We start from the raw sequence: 20,321 nt of genomic DNA, 5'->3' as shown, positions 1-20,321 counted from the left end.
AAAAAACAGAGAGATGTTACGCGAGGAAATTGAATTTCACTCGCCAAATATTCCTTATTGTATCCAAAATTTAATAAAATATTAGTCTTACGCTCTCACGGATAGAAGAAACCGCGAACAAAATTACGTAAGAGAGAGAGAGAGAGAGAGAGAGAAAATGAAAGAGAGATAATTCTGTAGAGACGCCTGGATAAAAAGAGATATTTTCGCACGGTCGACGTTAAGCGCATTTCGTCCGTAATAATTCGTAATACCCCACGCACCATGGTTGATCTTTCGGAGCAGCATATATCTTCGGCACCGGCAGTTATATAACGCAATTCGCAAGTAAGCTTTTTATCGGCGGACATTGCGCGGAGCGGACAGCGGGAAACTGACCGGACGTGAAAAGACTTGCAGGTTACCACTGCGAGTCAATGGTGCTGACGAGATATAGAGAAAATGAAAGATATGAAGGGAAGAGGGAGGAAGAAATAACGAGAGACGTAGCTGAGGACGCTAGTCGCGTTTCTGGAAATGTTTTTCAGCCCGGATCGAGCCGCGCAATTGCTAACGCCCCGTGAAAGACCTGTAAGTACTTAATTAATCCATGTGCCGATCACGTTTACGTTATATTGCCCCGTGGGGGGCCATAACTGATAATTGGCTATGCAAGAATGATCCAACCCACGTGGGATACGCTTCGGAAAAAGAGAGGATGAAAATTTGATACACGATTCAAAAAGTATAGATAGCACTGAGGTTCTGCGCAATTGTTCAAGAAGTCGAGCATAGTCAATTTTCTTCTCATCAAGGGTACTCATTGACAAGCTTAATTCTCAAAAGGATGAGCAAGAAAGACGTAAATTAGCAAAAAAGATGACACATAATTAGCAAAACATAAAAACAGTTTTTTTTTATTAATTTTAGGTGTCATGAAGCTTGGATTTTTGTCTTGAAGTGTGTAGAAAGACGTATGTACCATTCATTGGTAAACAAAAACTCGAAAATCATAATTTTGTGAATTGGACTATTCTTGCATAACTGTGGCCAATTAATCCGACTCGCAACAGCATTAGTCAGCGAGAAACGCAGAGGAACGGTCCCCCTGTGGTTCGTCCGTTCTTCGCTACGCTTCAAAGCGACGGTCAAATAAAGAGATACGTCGAGCTAGTCGATTTTTTCCGCGATTTGTACGATACAAAGGGAGTTACAGTTCCATGTTAGCCACAAAGAGAGAGAAAGAGTGAGAGAGAGAGAGAGGGGGGGCAGAGGGAGGTAGAAGAAGAAAGGGGAGAGAGAGACGGAGGAAAGAACGGCCGCAAATGCAACGGGGGCGACGGGGGTGGAATGGTCGCGTCTGAGACGCGAAATCGAACGTCGATATGTTAGTTCCATCCGATGCGCGATTTTATACGAGCATGTAAGCACAGGAGAGCATTAATACACGGTTGGTCCTTCAGTCCTGATCACGTATAATTGGAAAACCATTGGTACTTTGACGTTTTAATTAAGCCACGGTCGGCTTCCGTATGATCGAACGTACTCCACGAGGATTTAAATCAGCAATTTCGTGATATCACGAGCAGCGCCGAGGGGAGATGCGAAATTAAGTTCGCCGCGATACGTACACGAGTCGAAATTTTGATCCCGCATTAATCCTGCAAATCCCAGTACGGCTCAAAAGATTTAACGGAGAATCTCGAGATATAGCACAATATCGGCTATTGTTCTACCTCATTGATAACCTACCCTATGCACACGGTTATTTACTATTTACTTCTTTCAAGATCTTGTAACCCCTTAAAAGATCTATTGGCAACCTCAACAATGTTTCTAGGTTCTATATCATGGATATTTGTATTTATTTAATAACCGATGTTATCTCAATGTTCTACCTCGCGTTTAATCTTTATTTCTAGTTTTAATGAGCAATTAGTATGTAACTTAATTGCAGAACGAATACGCGCAATAAACAAATATCAAGTAATTAATGATCGGATAGTATTGGAGTTGTAGATAAATATAACATCGCTGTTTGAACACGTCAATAAGAGACTTAAATTTGAATTTGGTGCAATAACAAAACTAAAGAACTGAAAGAAACCAACGTTCGTAGTATTTGTGAGTCTTAGGTCGGTATTCATAGTTAAAAATATCTTACGATCTCTGATTAAGAACTGAAAAAAAATAGAGATTTGTCTTCGCGGACCACTATTTGGCGAGTTTATGGTTCGATATTTTTTTATTGTATGAAATAAATATAAGCTGACGAATATTCGGAGAATTCGTGAAGCTACGATTATTTGTCAAATAACGATGGAATAGGAATTGTCATAAAGTACGTTCTACATTTCGACTCGGCTGCAATATTTCTTATTCTGGGCAAGTTTGCCAAATGCCCGTTAAAATCGGAAATATGCCGTACGAAAGAAATAAATTAACACACCTGGAAATATATCATGTATATCGCTGGCCGCATCCCAACAATCTGCGTCCATCGCCCTGGCATTCCGATCCTGGCATCCTGTGTTCCTGACTGCTCGTCGCATGGGACACTCACCGGCACTAACACTCGCGCACGACTCGATCGGAGAAACGCGTGTGAACTGACGCGATGTTGACAAGAGCCCGTTTAAATATTTCAGTAGTCGACGAAATGTTTCGGTCAAACAACGCGGGGAAGAACGGGGGGACGGTAAACAATTCACCGATACACGTACTCCGCGTCGCGGTGTGTGCGCCGTTCGGCGGCTCGAGCCGTAATAACTCGGTCACGGAAACGTACGCGACGCGCAACAACAATCAAAACAATCAAGAGAAAGTCATCTCCAGCCAGTCGCGGCCATTGTTGTCGACCACCAGCAAACAAGAAACATATTCAGTGACTAAGAAAAATCACATCAACGATTTCAAAAGATCCCGGATCTTCTAAGCGATTAAAAAAGTTATTAGACTATTAACTCTAAGGTGCATAATTCATGGAACATTCTAGTAACTTTTTTTAAATAAAATATTGTCAAAAACACTTTAAATAGCATATTTATAAAGTTTCAATTGACCCCATCCTAAATGGTCCAGATCCTATTGGTACCAGATATTTAAAGGATGATATTTAAAAGGTTAAATTATCACGCGATACAAGTGAGGAAGATATTGCTTCGATAATTAGTTTACGCGCTGCGTTTCCGATCGATTTATATCTTTGTGTGGCACTATTGAGCGCGTAATCACGATAATAACCAGGAGCTGACTCCACGACGAAATATAGCGGCAACAAGACTTATAACTCCTTTCTTTTTTCGAATTTTTACATTGTATCGAAGTTTCTAATAGCAATAAAAAAATAATAATGAAATTATGAAAGAAGTAACTTAGTTGTTTCCTTTTTCTATTTATTTATTTTAACCTTAAAGTAAATTAATTAATTTAATCTCTCTCTACACTTTAGATTATATATTTATATATAATATTCGCTTTTATATCACATTCTCTCTTCCTATCTCTTTGCACAGCAATTAAATAAATTAGATATTTTATGCACTGCTCATTAAAATCAAGATTAAATGCATGTGGATTATTGAGATAAACAAATGTTAAATAATGTTTACATGTATCCTTTTTTAGCTAATAGCCTGAATAGTAACGTATTCTACGAAATTCTCTATTGGTGTTTCGAGCTTGATGGCATTCGCAGGATTTGCGTAGAACCTAAATTTTGACTCAGGTAATGCGGGGCGAATTCCGCTCGTATAATGTTAAAAGAAATTCAGGAGAGGTCTCAACATGATTTTATTTTCCAAAATCTTGTTTGCTCTCTTGCGTCTGTTTGCATCTCTCTTACGACGGTTTGCACCTCCCTACCATCAGGCGCGTGGAAGCGCATAACGAGTCTAACGACACGAACCTTTTTACGTGCGTCGCGACAACGCTGCGAGGAAAAAAGGTGGCGCATGTTCAAAATCAACCCTTTTCGCCCGCCGGCTCTAACCCTTTTAAGCCTCAAGCGATTTACATCCCAAGCCGGAAGCGACGGCGGTAAAGCCGACAGAGAGGGAGAGTCGGTAAGAGGCTACGATACGATTTTTATTCCGGCATGTTTCTGCTATTCAGTGTCTCGAGTCCCGGAATACACAAAAGCGAGAGAAGTACGATTTATATGCGAAGAGGGAAGCGATGTCGATGGCGGCGGTTTCGCTCGGGGAAAACGTGAGGTCGCTAATCCGCGATTAAAGCGGGGATTCCGCCTGCGAAATTATCTCCCGCGCATCAAAGTCAATTAATTTTCCTACTAATACGTAATAACTATCGAATTTTCGTGGAAACTATAATAATTTTGGGCGGAATTATCATCGTATCGCGCATAGTATACATCGCAATGTTAGGAGATTACGTTTGCACGACCGCTTCTACGAGTCGATCATCGCACACTGACAAATCAGTCGTTTAATTCTCTTTGCATACAGTTAAAATAAACCACTGTAAATTACCCGACATGTTCCCATCGAATATGATTAGTGCAATATAATTGCATGTGCCGAATAGTTGTTATAACGCGAGAGAGAGAGGGGAAGAGAGAGGAGAGAGAGACTGTCATGTTTCCAGCGAGATTCAATATTATGTGAAATGTCGGTCAAGGAAAATAAAAGAAGAGAAATTCACTCGTCTCTTCTCCATTTTATTAAGCCGTGTAAAAAGCCGTGTATAGAGTTGAAAGAGGAGAATAAATCTTTCGATCGAAAAAATGATTTGCTGGTACAGACAGAATTTCAAATGTCCACTCAAAACGCCTCCTCGCTGCAACGAATTAAAGGCACGAGAACAAAGGCTGGACAACCGGGAGAAAGAGAGAGAGGAAAACGAGAAGATGGTGGCGCGGGCTCGACATCAAAACCGTAAGAAATTTAACGCTCGATACTCCGCGGCGATCTTGATGGGATAGCGCTTGCACGGCGAAATTTCTCGGAGCTCGCTTCTCAATTATTCATCATCGGAATCACGACAGAGCATCCAATCGAGAGCGTCTTTGATCAAAGATACCCGTGGTTCCGGTCCGGCCCTATCGAGCGTGCGGCTCGGAGGACGATGGCGGCGGCGGAGGAGGCGAAAGCGGCGGCCGGCGCTGCGGGTCGGAAGGTTATACGGTGTACATCGGATCCTTCGGCACGAACCGAGGCAATATTCTGATCCTCCTTCGCGAAGAGGCATATAGAGGCTGCAGAGAGCTCGCGGTTACGCGTATCAACTGAATCCCTCGACCTCGCGGTGTGTACAGCCACGCTACTCTAACCGTTTCGCGCAACGAACGAAGCGATATCATTCTTCTTTCATCCACGTTTCCCTCGTTTTAACGGAGAATGTGAACGAAGTGAAAAGTATACCGCGAAAGCACGCCGATACGTTCGTTCGCAGGTGGATCTTTTCCTCGAGAATTTAGCCGATAATTGTTTTTCAAATCTGTACTCTCTCTTTTCCTTTCCGCGTTGTCTCTTAATTCTATTTATTTTTCTTTCTTTATTCTTTCTGTTGAATTTGATACTTTTTCCCATACATGTAATCTACGTTCTCAAAGATTAAGCCTTAAAATTCGTTATCGAACACTCTTATCTAATGCGATTCGGGATTCATCGTTTCTCTCGTCCATTATTGTCATTTCTTCCGCTGCGATTTTACTTTCATTTCACGACATTTCTAACGCGGAATTACCGAGTTCGGTCGATAAACTCGCTATCTCTAAAGAGTCTACCGAAAAGTTACATTCCATTTTATGCTCGCCAAGTCCATCTACGCGCGGCTCGCGGTGGCTTTCAGCCTCGAGGAAAAAAGAGGGCAGACGAGGGAAGGAGTTGCGGACATCGGTTTCGAGGAGTGGAGTGAGCCTCCAGAAGGAAACTTGGAGCACTTCCTCCTCGGCTTTATTTAAATCCGTCACGGTGGTCCCGCGAGAAGTTCCAGCCGGCGCTTTCCCATTTTGGCCGAACTCGCGGCGGCAAGTAGCTCGCGCGGATGTTGCGAAGTCTCGGGATCGTGTCGCGAAACGCGCGGAAACCAACGCGAGTATTCGTTCACAAGCAGTGAACGGGGTGCGTTCTTGTTCGACAACATCTCTTTCGTAATCACGACCACGAAGGATTTATCGCGGTCCTTGATACCGTCGTAGAAGAATCGGAATGAAAACGTGAGCTTGATAAAAGAGAACGACGATAAACTCGAGATACAACGGCGCTTTTCGCGCACGACCAGGCGTTTATAACGCCGTAAACTACGTCCTTCGTTTTTTCTCTTTGTCCCTCTTCTCTTTCAGTTCTCTTATTTATCGCCCACGTGTTCGTTCCGAGGTCTCGGTTTGAGAACCATTACGGTACCGTGCCAGCCGCTGCTGGCTATGCATAATATAGCGGCGCCGCATGCTTATTCCCACCACCGTGAATCAAGAGTCCACTTACTCTGGAGCAGGATTTCTCCAGCGTTGCGTTCCAGCCCGCGCCATCAGGCATCAACCGCCCGATCTGAAAGCAGAAACGTTATTTCTCGCGTGACAGTCTCGATGAGCAGGCCGACTCGATATACACGGACCACTGCGAAATGTCAAACTTCGCGGCAACGCGCACCGCCTGACATTTCGCCTGCACTAAATATCGCCGCGTGGCAGATTGCAAAATATTTATTACATAATTTATCGCTCGATGGCACGTAGCTAGCTGGCCGTGATGTGCCCGCCATGTCTCGTGTATTTCGTGACGGAATGGAACCGCGTGATACAATTATACCGCGCTTACAATTGCATATGTGTAAACGTAATTCGCTGTGTGTCTACAGTTTGATAAAATTTCGTCTTTAATAACAACAAAGGGGCGCTTTAATAAACAACAACGCGAGAATATCGCGTTGATAACAAGCTGATAGATATTTATCGGGAAGGGCTTAAGTATATGAATCGCTTTCGTTAATGGCACGCTGCAATTCCGCGCAACTGTGTGCGCGAGCGTAGCGGCGCGAGTAATAAGTATAATACGTAACGAATGGTATATCTCCATAATTCGTGCCGCGCGCGGTAGCGGTAATGATTGTAATTTACAGTTACGCGATGCTACAGGAGCCTTATTATACATCGCATTATGTAATTTCCCGTATCTACGTCTTATAAGATCCATACGGGATGGAGAATCCTCAAAGGGTTTTCGCCGTTAAATTAGAGGAACGCTCGCAAAGTGCAGAAATTAATGCTCGTGTTATTTTTTACACGGAAAAAACAAGTTTGGTTGAATTAACCAAATTTCCGGTGAAATATGAACGAAAAATTCCGATCGAAGTTATTAGAATTCTGTTCAAGTTAACAAAATTTCTGATTAATCTGAACAGAATTCTGGTAACCTTGTCTGGAATTTTTGGTTCATTCATATTTCACCAGACATTTGGTCGATCTAATCAAATTTTTTTCCGTATATTAATGAAACACGTCGAATTGTATCATCTGACGATAAACTTCGTCAGCTGTTCGTGCTTTTTACATTTTTTCCAAGTGAAATTCTATTTGGAAGGTAAAGTGAGATGAATCAGTCGGATTCGGAGTATCTTTTTACTTATAGCGTGAATTTTCCACTCTAAATCGTCAAATGAATATTTCTGCTTAAAATTGAAGGTGAGTCTGATAATTAAGACTATTATGCTGGCACATGATTATACCTTGACTTAATTATGATTTAACATGCAATGCAATTAGGTTATTGGAATTTTTTAATCGTATACGAAAAGGAAAGATTTCGCTGCCGCAGCTAATCATGGTTTACTGAAAATGTATTTGTTACTGTAACTAAAAATTGGATGTGATATTTACAGTTTTTGATATTGCTGGTACTACATTAATTTCGTAGCTAATTTCTTTCCTTTTTCTTTCTTTCTATTATTTAACTATGTAAAATTATCTTTAATTGCGGTGCAGACAAGAATATAATTTATTTGTATTATATATGTATATATATATATATATATATATATATATATATATATATATAGACAGCTAATTTTTCGTTATTATACACAGATTGCTACTGCCACAGCTAACTTTATTTTTCATGTATGCATTGTTGATTTATTGTTTATTGATTACTCTCAAAGAAGTGAAAACAATCTGTCAAAGCAGTAATCTGTCACTTCAACAACTTTACGTTAATATTCATTCGTATGGATTAAGAACCCACTTCAAGTGCTAGTTAGATATTCATTCTTATGATTGTGAGTGGCAGTATTTTCACTGCCGTTTCGAGTAAATCTTCACTCGTTCCGAGCGAGATTCCACTCCAAGAAATTTCGAGAGTATAAATAATTCACAAACATTAAGGCGCGCCTCGCGCCCTCTCTACGTGCATCGATTATCCGCGCGACCTCTTCGCCACGTCACACAGCCATTATCATTTTATTACAAATTCCAACGATAGAAAGCACACCCTCGGCCGAAAGAGCGCGCGTTCCGACTCATTAACGCGAGATACAGCAGCGTTGTCCGATGATATCGCGAGCGTATCACTACGCCGCGTATCGGAGCATAATTGAGGATCAATAGTTGTTGTTGACCGGAAGTTTAGTTATCGTAACGCTGAACCTCGCCCCGTGCGACACAACCCGTTGCGCGCGATGATAAATATTTGCTTGGTAGGAAAGCGCGTGACGCCGCGATATTTCGTCGGAAGGGCGGAAAGATGGAAGAAAGAAAGAAAGGAAGGAAGAAAGAAAGGAAGGAAGGAAGGAAGGAAGGAAGGAAGGAAGGAAGGAAGGAAGGAAGGAAGGAAGGAAGAAAAGAAGGAAGGAAAAGAGGTAAGGAGACAACAAAGAGGAAACAAGCACGCACTATGGCGGAGCGTATAAGTCGAGAGCGGTGGCGTGTTTACGGTGTGTACATATGAACTTAACGAACCGTCGGAAATCCTCGGGGTACCGTCGGAGAAAAGCCGAAAGTTCGCCATCATTCGGCCAACTTACTCCTCGAGGACTCATCGTGTGTACCGTCGACGCGTCGTAGCTTCGCAGGTCGGTCGGCGGTTAACCTCGCGGAAGTGTGCGTTGACCGCGCGGCCGCTTTATGGCCGTCATAAATCTCTGTTAATCTGCATCAACAATATGTCCTCGCGATCTCGCGCGACATGTTTCGGTTTGATAAGAACCGACTCTCGCTCGGCCGAGAAAGAGGTCGAAGATGGAATCGCTGTTCGTCTCTTTGCGTGGTCCCATCGCTCCCTCGAGCGGAAACAGCGAGAGAGCTTATTTCGTTCTATACGTCCAATGATAAGTTGCCGAGTTTCGCGATTCCCGCATAGCTTAGCGCGCAGCAGGGGTGAAGGACGGAGCAGCCGCCTGATTGGGACGGATCGAAACGGCAGTGAAATAATTTCACGCCTCGCCGCGGGAAATTGATTCTCGAGCACGGGGAAGCGCACGAGAACCTATCAGCCCTCGACTACGATTCTAAATCCGGACACCCTCGGATCCTCCCTTGTGTTTTTACAGGTTCCCCTTTTCGACATTCACGAACGCGAGACACCCGATCCGATCCGACTAGCAATAAGATTCCTACGCTGTCGCATCTCCAGAAAGAGAAGCGACTGCGCGATGATCGACTATCGTGGTCTTCTCATGTTTCAAACACGACAACGCGACAGGCTCGCCACCATCATGAGGAACGGCGGTCCTCAATAAAATATCACGCGTGAAAGATTAAACTGGCTTTCTATCTTCGCGATATCGTCGAGGGCCGTCCCTCTGTTCGACGTCGCGGCTGGGGGTTCGTCCGGATGCGGTTGTTCCGCCGAGGATGACCTTTTGTCCGTGTGCGCGCGCGCTACTACTACGTTGGGCGTTTGGATTATGTAAGCAGCGTAGTTGTAGCGTAACTTCAGCCAGCTCATGCATATCTCAGCGACAAGTGGGTGCCACTTCAACCTTGCCTACGTTTTTCCCCGACCAAATCCCTGTCGACCGCGCTTCCTGGATCCTATATCTCACCTCGAAGCCATCCCTCGCCCCTTTTAGAGAAAGCTGCTATTCGGGTGACAATAAGCACGTCGCGCCAACAGTTTCCAGCTGATAGTTGCGCGGAGAGCGTTTGCGGGATTTAAGATTCACGAAACGTGATAGAGTTGCTGTGTCTCGACTTTAGCGATCTCGCGTTTAACTTCTTCAGAGATGAATTTATCATCCGAAAAAATTCAATCTTATCCTCAGAGAAAGCCTCTTATGTACACTTCAAAAAGGTTTTTCTTCGAAAACCAAAAAATATTTTAAGCAAGATATATCACCCTTGTTCATTAGAAGAAAAATATTCTTACGGTAAAAATTTTCGCTTAGAATATGGGATTGCAGGAAATAGTACTCTGCAACTGGAGTTCTTAGATGTTGCAATATTTTCCTTTTGGTTTTAGAAGAGTCCTTTGTGAGAATATTCTTGAAAAAGCTAACAACTAACGCTCGATGAATTATTTCTTTGTTTTCTTACAAGAAAGAGAGTGTATTAAGTCGATTCAGAAGTCTTTCTCCATAAAATACACATTTAGTTTGTTGAGATACTTTAATTCAAACACTGCTTTGTTCGTACAAAACACTTGTTTACTGTTTATGAGAAAAGACTTTTGAACTCTATATGAGGAACATTCGGCTGATGTAGGAAGGAGCTGGCGGGAAATCAGGGACGATATATAAATATGTATATGTTTCTTCGCATATTCGTGTGCGCGCGCGAAGTCTTAAATCGATTCGCGCGAATCACGCCACTATCAGCGGCTTCTCGTGAAACGGCAGAGAAGCTGATTATCGGACGGCGCGATTTGATTACGTTCGCCGTAAGCGATTTAGTTAGTTCTCATGTTGATCTTTATTACGGCGATAGTGCGGCTTATTTTAAATACGTTATCTCGCACAGCGAGCAAGGGCACCGATGAATTTTAATCCAAGCGACTGATGGAAGGCCGCGGGATGGAGGAGCCTATAAAGTATCTCGCACGCTCCGCGGAATCTGGGTCAGATTTTTACAATTTAAATGGTCCCTTTCAAATTCAAAGCGCGGGGATTATCGAGTTGCTCGACCCTTTGAGCTCTCCCACCAATATCTGAAATTTCCCGCCCGGTCACGCTTCTCTAGGATAATACACAGTCATCGCGTGCATAATTTATTTGCACGGACCGCGAGGCAACGCTCGCGTTGTATTTCACATGGAGTATCATTGTTACGTTGAAAAGAAGCGAAACAGGACGCGTGCAACGAATTCCTAACATCGCGAATTTCGATATTTCGCACGTTACCGCGCTTTATCGACGTGGAATCGCCCGGCTCGGCGAGTTGGATTTCAAAGTCGCGGTATAACATCGGCGCACTTTACGGTAGCTTCGCGATAAAATTGTCTATTTATCGCGCGGTCTCCACAAGGGAAATATATCGTCGGCCGTTTCTTCCCACCCTTGCGCGAGCCACGAACGATGCGGAACTGCTTTCGTGCGCTCTTCCCCCTTTTATCGGACTCCGTCCGATGTATCGTGACTTTTAAATCGGTAAAGTGGCCGCGGACGTCGGACGACTTCGACGAGACGTATTCGTGTACTGAACAGCAAGGATGCATTTTCATCGATGTACATACATACACACACACATACGTACATACGCGCATAACCGTAAATGTAGGCGCCGACACAATGCGACAGTGGAATTGGCTAGTTATGAACATTTTTTGCGAACGCAAGCACAGCGAATCCGACCGTAGACCCGCAGCTTCAGCAGTATTGCGCGGGTCTTGCTTTTTGAAATGCGTATAGAGGCGTCCTCACTCGTCCACCCTCTCTTTCTCTCTTCCTCCCTCCCTCTTCTGCCTCTTCTCGCCAACTCTGCTTGCAACGGCGCCATCATTCCCTTCTCATCCCCTGCCGAGTCAACCCGGCTATCCACCGTAGCCCCCTTCGCCCTTCTTACGTTTTTTAGCCTAGCCTCCTCTCTTTTCCATTCAAGAGACGTGATTGCAGGCTGCATATTTTATGAGACTAGCTTCCGACCATGTATCCATCCATCTACCCAGCCAGCCAGCCAACCAGCCAGCCAGCCAGCCAGCCAGCCAGCCAGCCAGCCAGCCAGCCAGCCAGCCAGGCAGCCAGCCAGTCAGCCAGTCAGCCAGTCAGCCAGCCAGCCAGCTAGTTAGCTATCCAGCCAGTCATTCATCCATCCATCCATGCTTGATGGATCCGTCTCTCTCTCGCCAGCTATGATCTAACCTCACACTTGACGCGACAGTGTCATATCGTTTAACTAGCCTTTCCCTTTCCGCGACCCCTACTGATTCTTAACATCCGCCTTTCATTTCCATTGCGATGATATCGCACGCCTGTTTGCGTCGGCTATGTTCGACGTCAGCGCGAATCGAAATCGTTGAATCGAAAGTTTAATTGTTAATGCTGTCGTCCGTTACGAATGATACTTGTAATACGGTATTTTAGATGTTCTATTCGGGCGACATGCGTGAATATCTCGCTTTCATCAGCATTTCTGGGGCGATATTCGAGACGCAGTTGACCCGATAATCGTGTATCGACGGGAGAAGCCAAGGATTGGAGGAGGATGCATCGCGAACATTACTTGTAACGTCCGCGTACACGTGATGGATTGTGCGCTTTCGTCGCGACGATATCGTGATCTCCTGCATGTTCCCGACGTCGAGTCGTCGTGTCTTCCCCCGGTCGTTAGTCACTTTTATTGCAGGGAGGGAGAACTGACCGAATCGGGCAAAGGGTGTTTGAGAACGGCAAAGAGAAAGAGGGAGAAAAAGCGGGAAAGAGATAAGGGAGTCACAAACTCGAGGCACGTATGAAAGTTCTGATGAAGCTGGAAGAGTGCTTACCACCACGCGTGCACGAAAAAAATTGCACTGTTCTGCGTACGTTGCGTATTTCGCGAAAGTCCCGCGCCGCTCTCGTGCGCACTTGACGCGCGGTAAGATGGAAATGAATCGGAAAAGTCGGCGCGCGGTGAATGGATTTGACCGTCCGTCGAGTACTCCGCATAGCCGTCGAATCATTTAACTCTTTAGCTTCTGCTGAGCTGGACGCACAACGCACGGCTTTCCCGCTGAACGAGTAATGGATGGTGTCAGCGCGCGCGATTGATTGAGTTACTCGCTTTATTGTACGTAATTTGTTTTATCTGCGTTAGTACAGACGCGACGTAATAGTTAGGAAATTAATAAAATTCGTATTTGCAATGTCAAAAGTGAACAAACTATTACACTGAGAGAGAAAAGAATAGTTAATATAATTAAAATTATTATTATTTTTGGCGCCAATCATATTGTTGTAGTAAAATGGTCAAAATAACATGCATATAAAATTATTATTGGTAACATTATAGTAGAATTTAATAAACAATAATTTATAGTAATTATTTTTTTATTTAATTATAGTTTTAAATACCAAATATTTCTTCCTCAGTGTAGTATCGACAAGCTATCTTACTGAGTCTCAATGCAAGTTGCACGAGACAACCACTATAGCAATATTTCGTCCTAAAAAATCATTTAGCGAGAAGCTATAGTGACGCGTAGTAGACAAAGGATTAATACAATTAACGGAGTTAGCGCAGTCGAGAGGACGATTCGTTGCATCGAGTTTTCCCAACGTTTTCGAAAAGCCAAAGTATCTACAACTCCATTTGCTCGACAATTTTGCAACATTTATACCCGCGTTGACGCGAAATTCGAATAATTACCCATATTATGTCATTGCGTCAACATTCGGAATTAAATTCTCAGAGTACCGAGCACGCGTTCCATCCTATTCTGTCGTGTTTGAATCACAGAGTTGACGCAGAAAAAGCAGCTCATACAAAAAAAATTTCCTAGGATCTATTGAGATCCAACTCGACTTTTTAAAACAATTACAAATTCTCACGCGATCCTAAGGAAACACAAAATTTTCTCAAAATTCCTTCTTCGATCTTCATAGTACGTTAGAATTAGTCAAAACACATATGTTGACTTTCCAAATAATTACATTATTTTCAAATAAGATTTTCTAAACAATTACAGTAAAACAAAAAATAAAAAAAATACAGTTTTTCAAAACACTTTGAGTTACTAACAATATACAATAATTGGTATAAAAGTGGAATTCCTTGTTTGATACTATGAAAGTTACCAGCTGAGAAAAAGTGTAAATTCCTGTTGGTTCGATAGACAGAGAATCCACATTTGGGATAAAAATGAAATTTCCAATTATCCAATATCGTAATGGGATAATCAATTTCATGAAAAAGTTAGGCATTCTAACATCTAATCAGAATCTATGCTACATCTGGGAAAATCTTGGGAGATTTCTATGCGAGCCCCGGCCTTCCGTTCATTAATCACGGTACGGCGCGCCGGCTAAGCGACGCAAGAATTATCCGCGAAATTCCGATCAGCTGCCGCGCGCGCGCGCGTCGCACCCCGAGGACCGATTCGAGTTCGCACGCAGCGCACGACGCGGCGTTCGGGCAGTTTCACCAAGGGAAATCACAAAGGGCGAGTCGAGTCCCGGCGCATTTATACAATCTGACCGGCGCGTATTGGCATTCCGCGCTCCACACGGCTTCTGGCGCCGGTCGAAATTGCGGATGGATGACCGACGACAGCGTGCAACAGCCGCGTATCAATCTGCGCAGCGCGGAAGTGAGAATTGAAATTCAATCGAACGTGTCCATTAGAACTGGTCCGCGTCGATCTCGCGTTTCTTCGTCGTTTTATTCGTCAGTCATCTAATATCGTACGGGCTCGCGACCGCGTAATGCGAGAAACACGAGCGCGATGCTCGCACACACGGTCGGTTGTTGCGTTTACGCGTTGCACCAAGTCGTAACGCATTTCGGATGAGAGTCGCGCCCCGACCTCGCCGTGATGAAGCGCTTTAATCATACGGCGATTAAGCGGACGACGACTTTTCCATGATGTCGCGCGAACCAGCTACCGACTTTTAATCGAAGTTTGAATCGCCCGCTCAAAAATGTAACAACCTCCGACGACTTCGTCAACATCGCTCGGCGCACTTTTCTCGACTTCTTTTTCTTTAGAATTCCAGTTCCCAAAAGAGAACTAGGAGAAATCGACCAATCTAAAATTTAACTGGGAATCAACAGCACGTTAGCGCAGCCGAGTCCATCGAGATGTTAATTCTTAATTTTTCGAGAGAGCGCGCTGAATAAAGCAGGGTTCTTTCGCTTATATTAATTACACGATTGATATTAATTACAAGATGTTGTCATGAAGCACCTTTGTCATGAAGGGTCGTTCTTTAGTGAATCGGATATGATGAATGTGACATACGAATATGATATAAAAAAACTGTCCATTGCGTCAAATTTTTGAGAGATAGGGGTTTAAAATTTCAACAGGCGCGTTTCTAGCCATTTTTACAAATTCATGATAACGTATAAAAGATAAAGGCTCAAACTTCAATTTCAGACCATTCCGAAGTTGCTAGCACGTTCGGTTTATGCGTTACGAATTCATAAAAATGGCGACAAATATGTTTTTTGAAAGTTTAAATCTTTATTTTTTCGGAAACTTTACGTGATGGACAGTTTTTCAGATCACATTCGTATTCAGCGCACCTGATATACTAAAGAATGGATCTTCATGACAAAAGTGCAAGAAATTGGTTAAAATTTGTAACATTTTAGTATTATATTTTGGGCGCAAAAATTATGCGGTCCGTTTTTGCACGGCCCATACACGCGTGCTTTCGAGGATTCGTTTACCCACTCTCGTGGACGACGCCATTCGCCCTTTACTAGAATTTTTTCGCGTCTCCTTCCTTTCTCCGCCGTTCGCCGTAATTTCCGGCTAACCGAATTCGCGTATTTATTTATGCTGTCTGCAGCTTAACGGCCCGTAAGTGCCGGCGCCTAACTTCTGCGAATAAAGAGGAAGTCCGCCTTGTGACTTGGGGGAGAAACGTAGAAATGAGAGACGGGGAATGACGATCGTCGATAAGAAGAGGAGGAATGAAATGAAGGGAGAAGAAAACGTGAAGTGTAGCGAATATAATACGAAAAGAGAGAAAAAAGAAGGGCTGGATATCACAAAGTATAAATCGAAAGGGAGAAGCCCACAAGTCGAAATTAAAAAAGGAAACGCATGATACAATTATAACAATGATGTGATTTACGGCTCAATAATTCGACGTAATCGAATTATTATCGGTACGTCAGCAAAGAATCGACCCAAAATCGCGAAGAAGCTTCTATATCAATCCGCTAAAGCCTCTAAAGACTCTAAAGAGGCAATATTTTTAATAAGCTAGATCACGACGCCATTTACACGAAAAGAGACTCTCGGCAAGAGGCATAGAGAATGCCGAGCATAAAACGACAAAGGGACGCTGGCGCGAGACGATCGGAGGGAATGAAGAAAGGTGGAAATACGCTGTCTGCGGCTCAGGTCTGCAGCTTCAGGTCGGGGAAAGAGTACTCGGTGAAGTATCGGACGAGATGTGTACGTGTACACGCGCGTACACGTGCACAGGTACGCACACAGTTTCAATAGACGCGAAACGTCGGGCAAAGTCGAAATGACGATAACGAAGCGAAGGGGGAACGAGAGGCGATGGAGCACGAAGTCGGTGGTAGAACGAGGAGGGTGCTGATGAATCGTGCATCTGCGAGAGAAGGAGCGCGAAGGGTGCACCGAGAGGAGAGGTAGTCAGGTGGCGCGAAAGAAGCGACGCGCGCGCGGCGAGAAGGTGGATAACGAGGAAGGAAAAGATGGCGAAGACGTGGCAAAGAGGACGGCGGGATAAAGAGTAGCGCGGCACACCGGAGGTTACAGAAAGTACACGCGGAATATGGTAGCCGAAGATGGCGGAGAACCGAAGCGGGCGAATGCGAGAGATGGTGAGAGCAGATGAGAGGACGGCGGTGGGTAAAGGAGTGCACTTTCTCTCTTTCTGTCTTCCTTCTCTCTCTTCCCCTCTCTCTCTCTCTCTCTCTAAACGCGAAATTAACGGAGTGCTTCGTCTCCCGCGGGAGTATGAATGAGCGGGGGCATGAATGAGCGGAAAGTACGGCAGCACCGAGACACACTGGTATACTGGAGCACATTAATGGCGCGCTCCGTGTACCAGGTGGCTGGTGCATCCAGCCGGTACTTCGTCCGGCTCTACCTGATATCCGGAATATTCCGTACTGCGTTAGTTAGTGATACTCTGCTCGTCGGTATCCTCTGATTATTTAAGCATCGAACCAGATAACGAGAGTAACGGACTGACATGATGATGTGCTCTCGAACACCCCGAGGCGTATTTTGTGTTAAATCAGCAGAGACTGATCAGCAGAGACTTTCTCTCAGTGTTACTGTGTTCTTAGCGAGACAGACCTCACTGGCAGTCTATTCTTGCACTACTAGAAACATACGAATCGAAAAGAATCTATATGAAGAAAATAAAAACTACGATATTCCCTCCGTGCATTGCTGCAACGAGATTGTCTCGTCGGCGCACGCGCCAATGCGCCAACGCGCTCGCCTACGTTCCCGCCAGAAACGTCATCGCGCGTTCGATAATTAAATATTCGCAGGCGCACAATAGTCTCTGGAATTTTTTTTCGAGAGAACTCGTATCGCGTCATCAATACAACGCAAATAGTATCTGGATGCGCGTCTCGCGGTGCGATGAAATGCACACGAATCCATCAGCGACTCCGCCGTCCGTTATATGGTCGCGGATTACGCGTCATGACGTGTGCGTGCGCCGAGACGCAGCGAGATGCCCGTACACGGCACGTCGCGGCGTCATTGCGTCGCACTGCGTCGTGTCGCGTGAGCGTATGTGTGTGTGTGCGCGTGTGTATATGTGTATATGTACGGGTCTGGGCTCGATCGAATGCATGCGTTACAAGACCGTGTAATTGCGCACGGTGCGCGTTTGCTTTTCGTTCAACTCGCAAGGAGTTACCGTCGTCGCGCCGACCCGGCTAATTAATTCACTGTGCCGTTAATTAATCGGGAAATAAGTGCAACCGATTAATCAGCCGGAACGTTTTCGTCGAGAGGGCAAACCGCAAATTTACGTCGCACTCCAAAAGCTATCTTTCCCTTCTTCCCCCCCTGCTGGCACTTTCCATGATGGAAAGTGGCGGTCGCGTTACTCTCGCGTCGCTATTTTGTCGCATATTACGCGATCACGAGTACCTCGACGACGAGATCATCAATTAAACGCGCATTTTCACTCTCATCTATGCAAATTAATCGCAGAAAGCAAATGTGAGATGCTGTATCAACTGTGTGGTACTTTACTCAGAGTCAATTCATTACGATTGCTCCATTTCCGCGGTGGCATACGGTTCGTAGACACGTGACACGTGATCCCCCATTGAAACGCACGAATTGCAATTGCACTTAAAGCCGAGGAAAGGCCGACTTTGTCGAGCGACTCTGTCTACGATTGAACTCCGTCCCGTTAATTCCGGTGCATTCTATTCATGTACAAACACATACACACCCACGCACGGAGCGCTCCGCGCTTTTTAATTACGTAGGAGCACAATTATCTGTAAAATTCATCGGGAGTGCCGGCTGCTGTTCGCCCGCGAGTCCGGAAATACGCTGACGCGTGTAATTTACGGCGAGTCGTCGCGCGGACACGCGAGATGCGCTCGTTAACGCTCGCGCGAGTGCACGCGATCGGTCGGCGAACCATCGCGGAAAATAGACGAGAGCGTGTGTACGATCGTCGCGAGGCTAACCAGAAAGAAGGCTACCACAAATTAACACGTTCACCATCAGCGTCATATACGCGCGACGGTGAACATTTCCTCTTCTACCGAACTATGTCTGTTTTACACACAATGACGTGTAAAAAAATAGCAGGTGAGCTGTATGGAAAGAGTTCTCTAAATAAATTGTGGAACGTTCCAAGTTTTTCACAAGATTGAAATATTCATTTCGTCCGACCTATTTGGGAATTCTGTATCGTTTCGAAAGTCTGCCGCAAAGTTGGAATTTCGTGAGTCAGGAGATATTCTAATTCGGTTGACGATATCGGCGAATGGCCGCAACGAAGGCGACGACGGTGGGAACAGGGACACAACGCGTTGTTTCCATTACGAGTACTCGGACGCGTCGCACGACGGAAATGCAAATGATCGCGCGCGCAGCCGGACACGCGAATGCAAATACAAACAGATAGCGCGCGGCTGGGCGAGCGGCGAGGCGGGGGTGGGAATCGAGGACGATCGCCGACGCCCCCGTGGTGAGCCCAGGACGACATCGTTCGGCTAGTTGCCGGGCTGGATGTGTGACCCAGTGACCGCAGTGCGCCGGCTGACGGGATACGGGAGAACGTGCGAAAAAGGCGATAACGATGTTCCTCCCTTTTTTCGGAGGGATTGCGCGCGCGCGCGCGCTTGTCCCCATTTCGTTCGTGCGCGCGCTTTAATCCGTTTTATTTGTTAAAAAATTCCAGCCGGGACTTTGGTCCCGCGAGTTGGCGTTATTCTCGAACGTGCGCGCTCGCTGTTTGCATCCGATTTCATTTCTAGAGGTATATATCGTGAATTTCTAGAGAGCGCACCGCGTCGGGGAGTTATGCGCGCGGCGAGCTCGCGTATAGACGTAGAAAGCGATCGAATGTAATCGCGTAACGCGACCTTTGTTACCGTGTAACAGAATCGATACGAGCAAATTGAACGATTAGCGAGAACAAACACGCACTCCTCTCTCTCTCTCTCTCTCTCTCTCTCTCTCTCTCTCGCTCGTTCCTTAACGGCTTTTTTTCTCTGCGACGCGTAATGAATACTTTTGTCTTCGCAGAGTGCTTACAATAGCGCGAATTGCATTAAGCGTGTGTGTAATGTAATCTGATTGATTAAAATGTCGAGAGGTGGAACACTAACCGGCACAATAGCCTGAACTTTTACTGAGCTTTAGGGTCACCTGAATCTATCGATCACGCGTATCGTGACTGTTGACTGTTCAAGGTAATAAAGCAACGATATATCTCAAATGTTACCTTTTCTTTATATAGCTTTGAACTGGTTCTACAGCTTTAAACTGATTGTTTATTTTATTGTATCAACTTCTGCAGCTCTGAATTTTATTGTCGACGTTAATTTTTATATTACAAATTCCCCTGTGTTTGTCACATTATTTTATTTCTTGCGTTACAAATGTAGCTTTGACGGGGGCTAGTTGAGATGTCGTTGCTATTTCCTTGAACAGTCAACAGTCATGACGAGTACACAAAGAGAATATAATTTCTGTTTTTCATTCTAATATTTTTTACTGTTACTTTATTTCTGATGGAGCGCGAGGAAATAAACTGTCAGAGAGTAAGGCCTATCGTGC

At 44.8% G+C, this 20,321-nt stretch overlaps 1 protein-coding gene across 4 annotated transcripts in view; it reads right to left on the bottom strand.

Annotated features, from left to right (window-relative positions):
- Positions 1 to 20,321, bottom strand: part of LOC116845555 — a 275,053-nt gene that overhangs the window by 148,140 nt on the left and 106,592 nt on the right. For all 4 annotated transcript variants that reach the window (XM_032818338.1, XM_032818339.1, XM_032818337.1 and 1 more), the window contains exon 3: positions 6,426 to 6,488. In XM_032818338.1, coding sequence (XP_032674229.1) covers positions 6,426 to 6,469 — 44 coding nt within the window. In that variant the 5' untranslated portion in view covers positions 6,470 to 6,488. The remainder of the gene's footprint in view (positions 1 to 6,425; positions 6,489 to 20,321) is intronic.

Source organism: Odontomachus brunneus, unplaced genomic scaffold (genome assembly GCF_010583005.1).
Source record: "Odontomachus brunneus isolate Ranch 3 - 2012 unplaced genomic scaffold, Obru_v1 Obru_scaffold_053, whole genome shotgun sequence".
NCBI classification, from domain to species: Eukaryota; Metazoa; Arthropoda; class Insecta; order Hymenoptera; family Formicidae; genus Odontomachus; species Odontomachus brunneus.
Note: the sequence above shows the minus strand (reverse complement) of the source record. Positions and strands in the feature narration are given on the sequence as shown.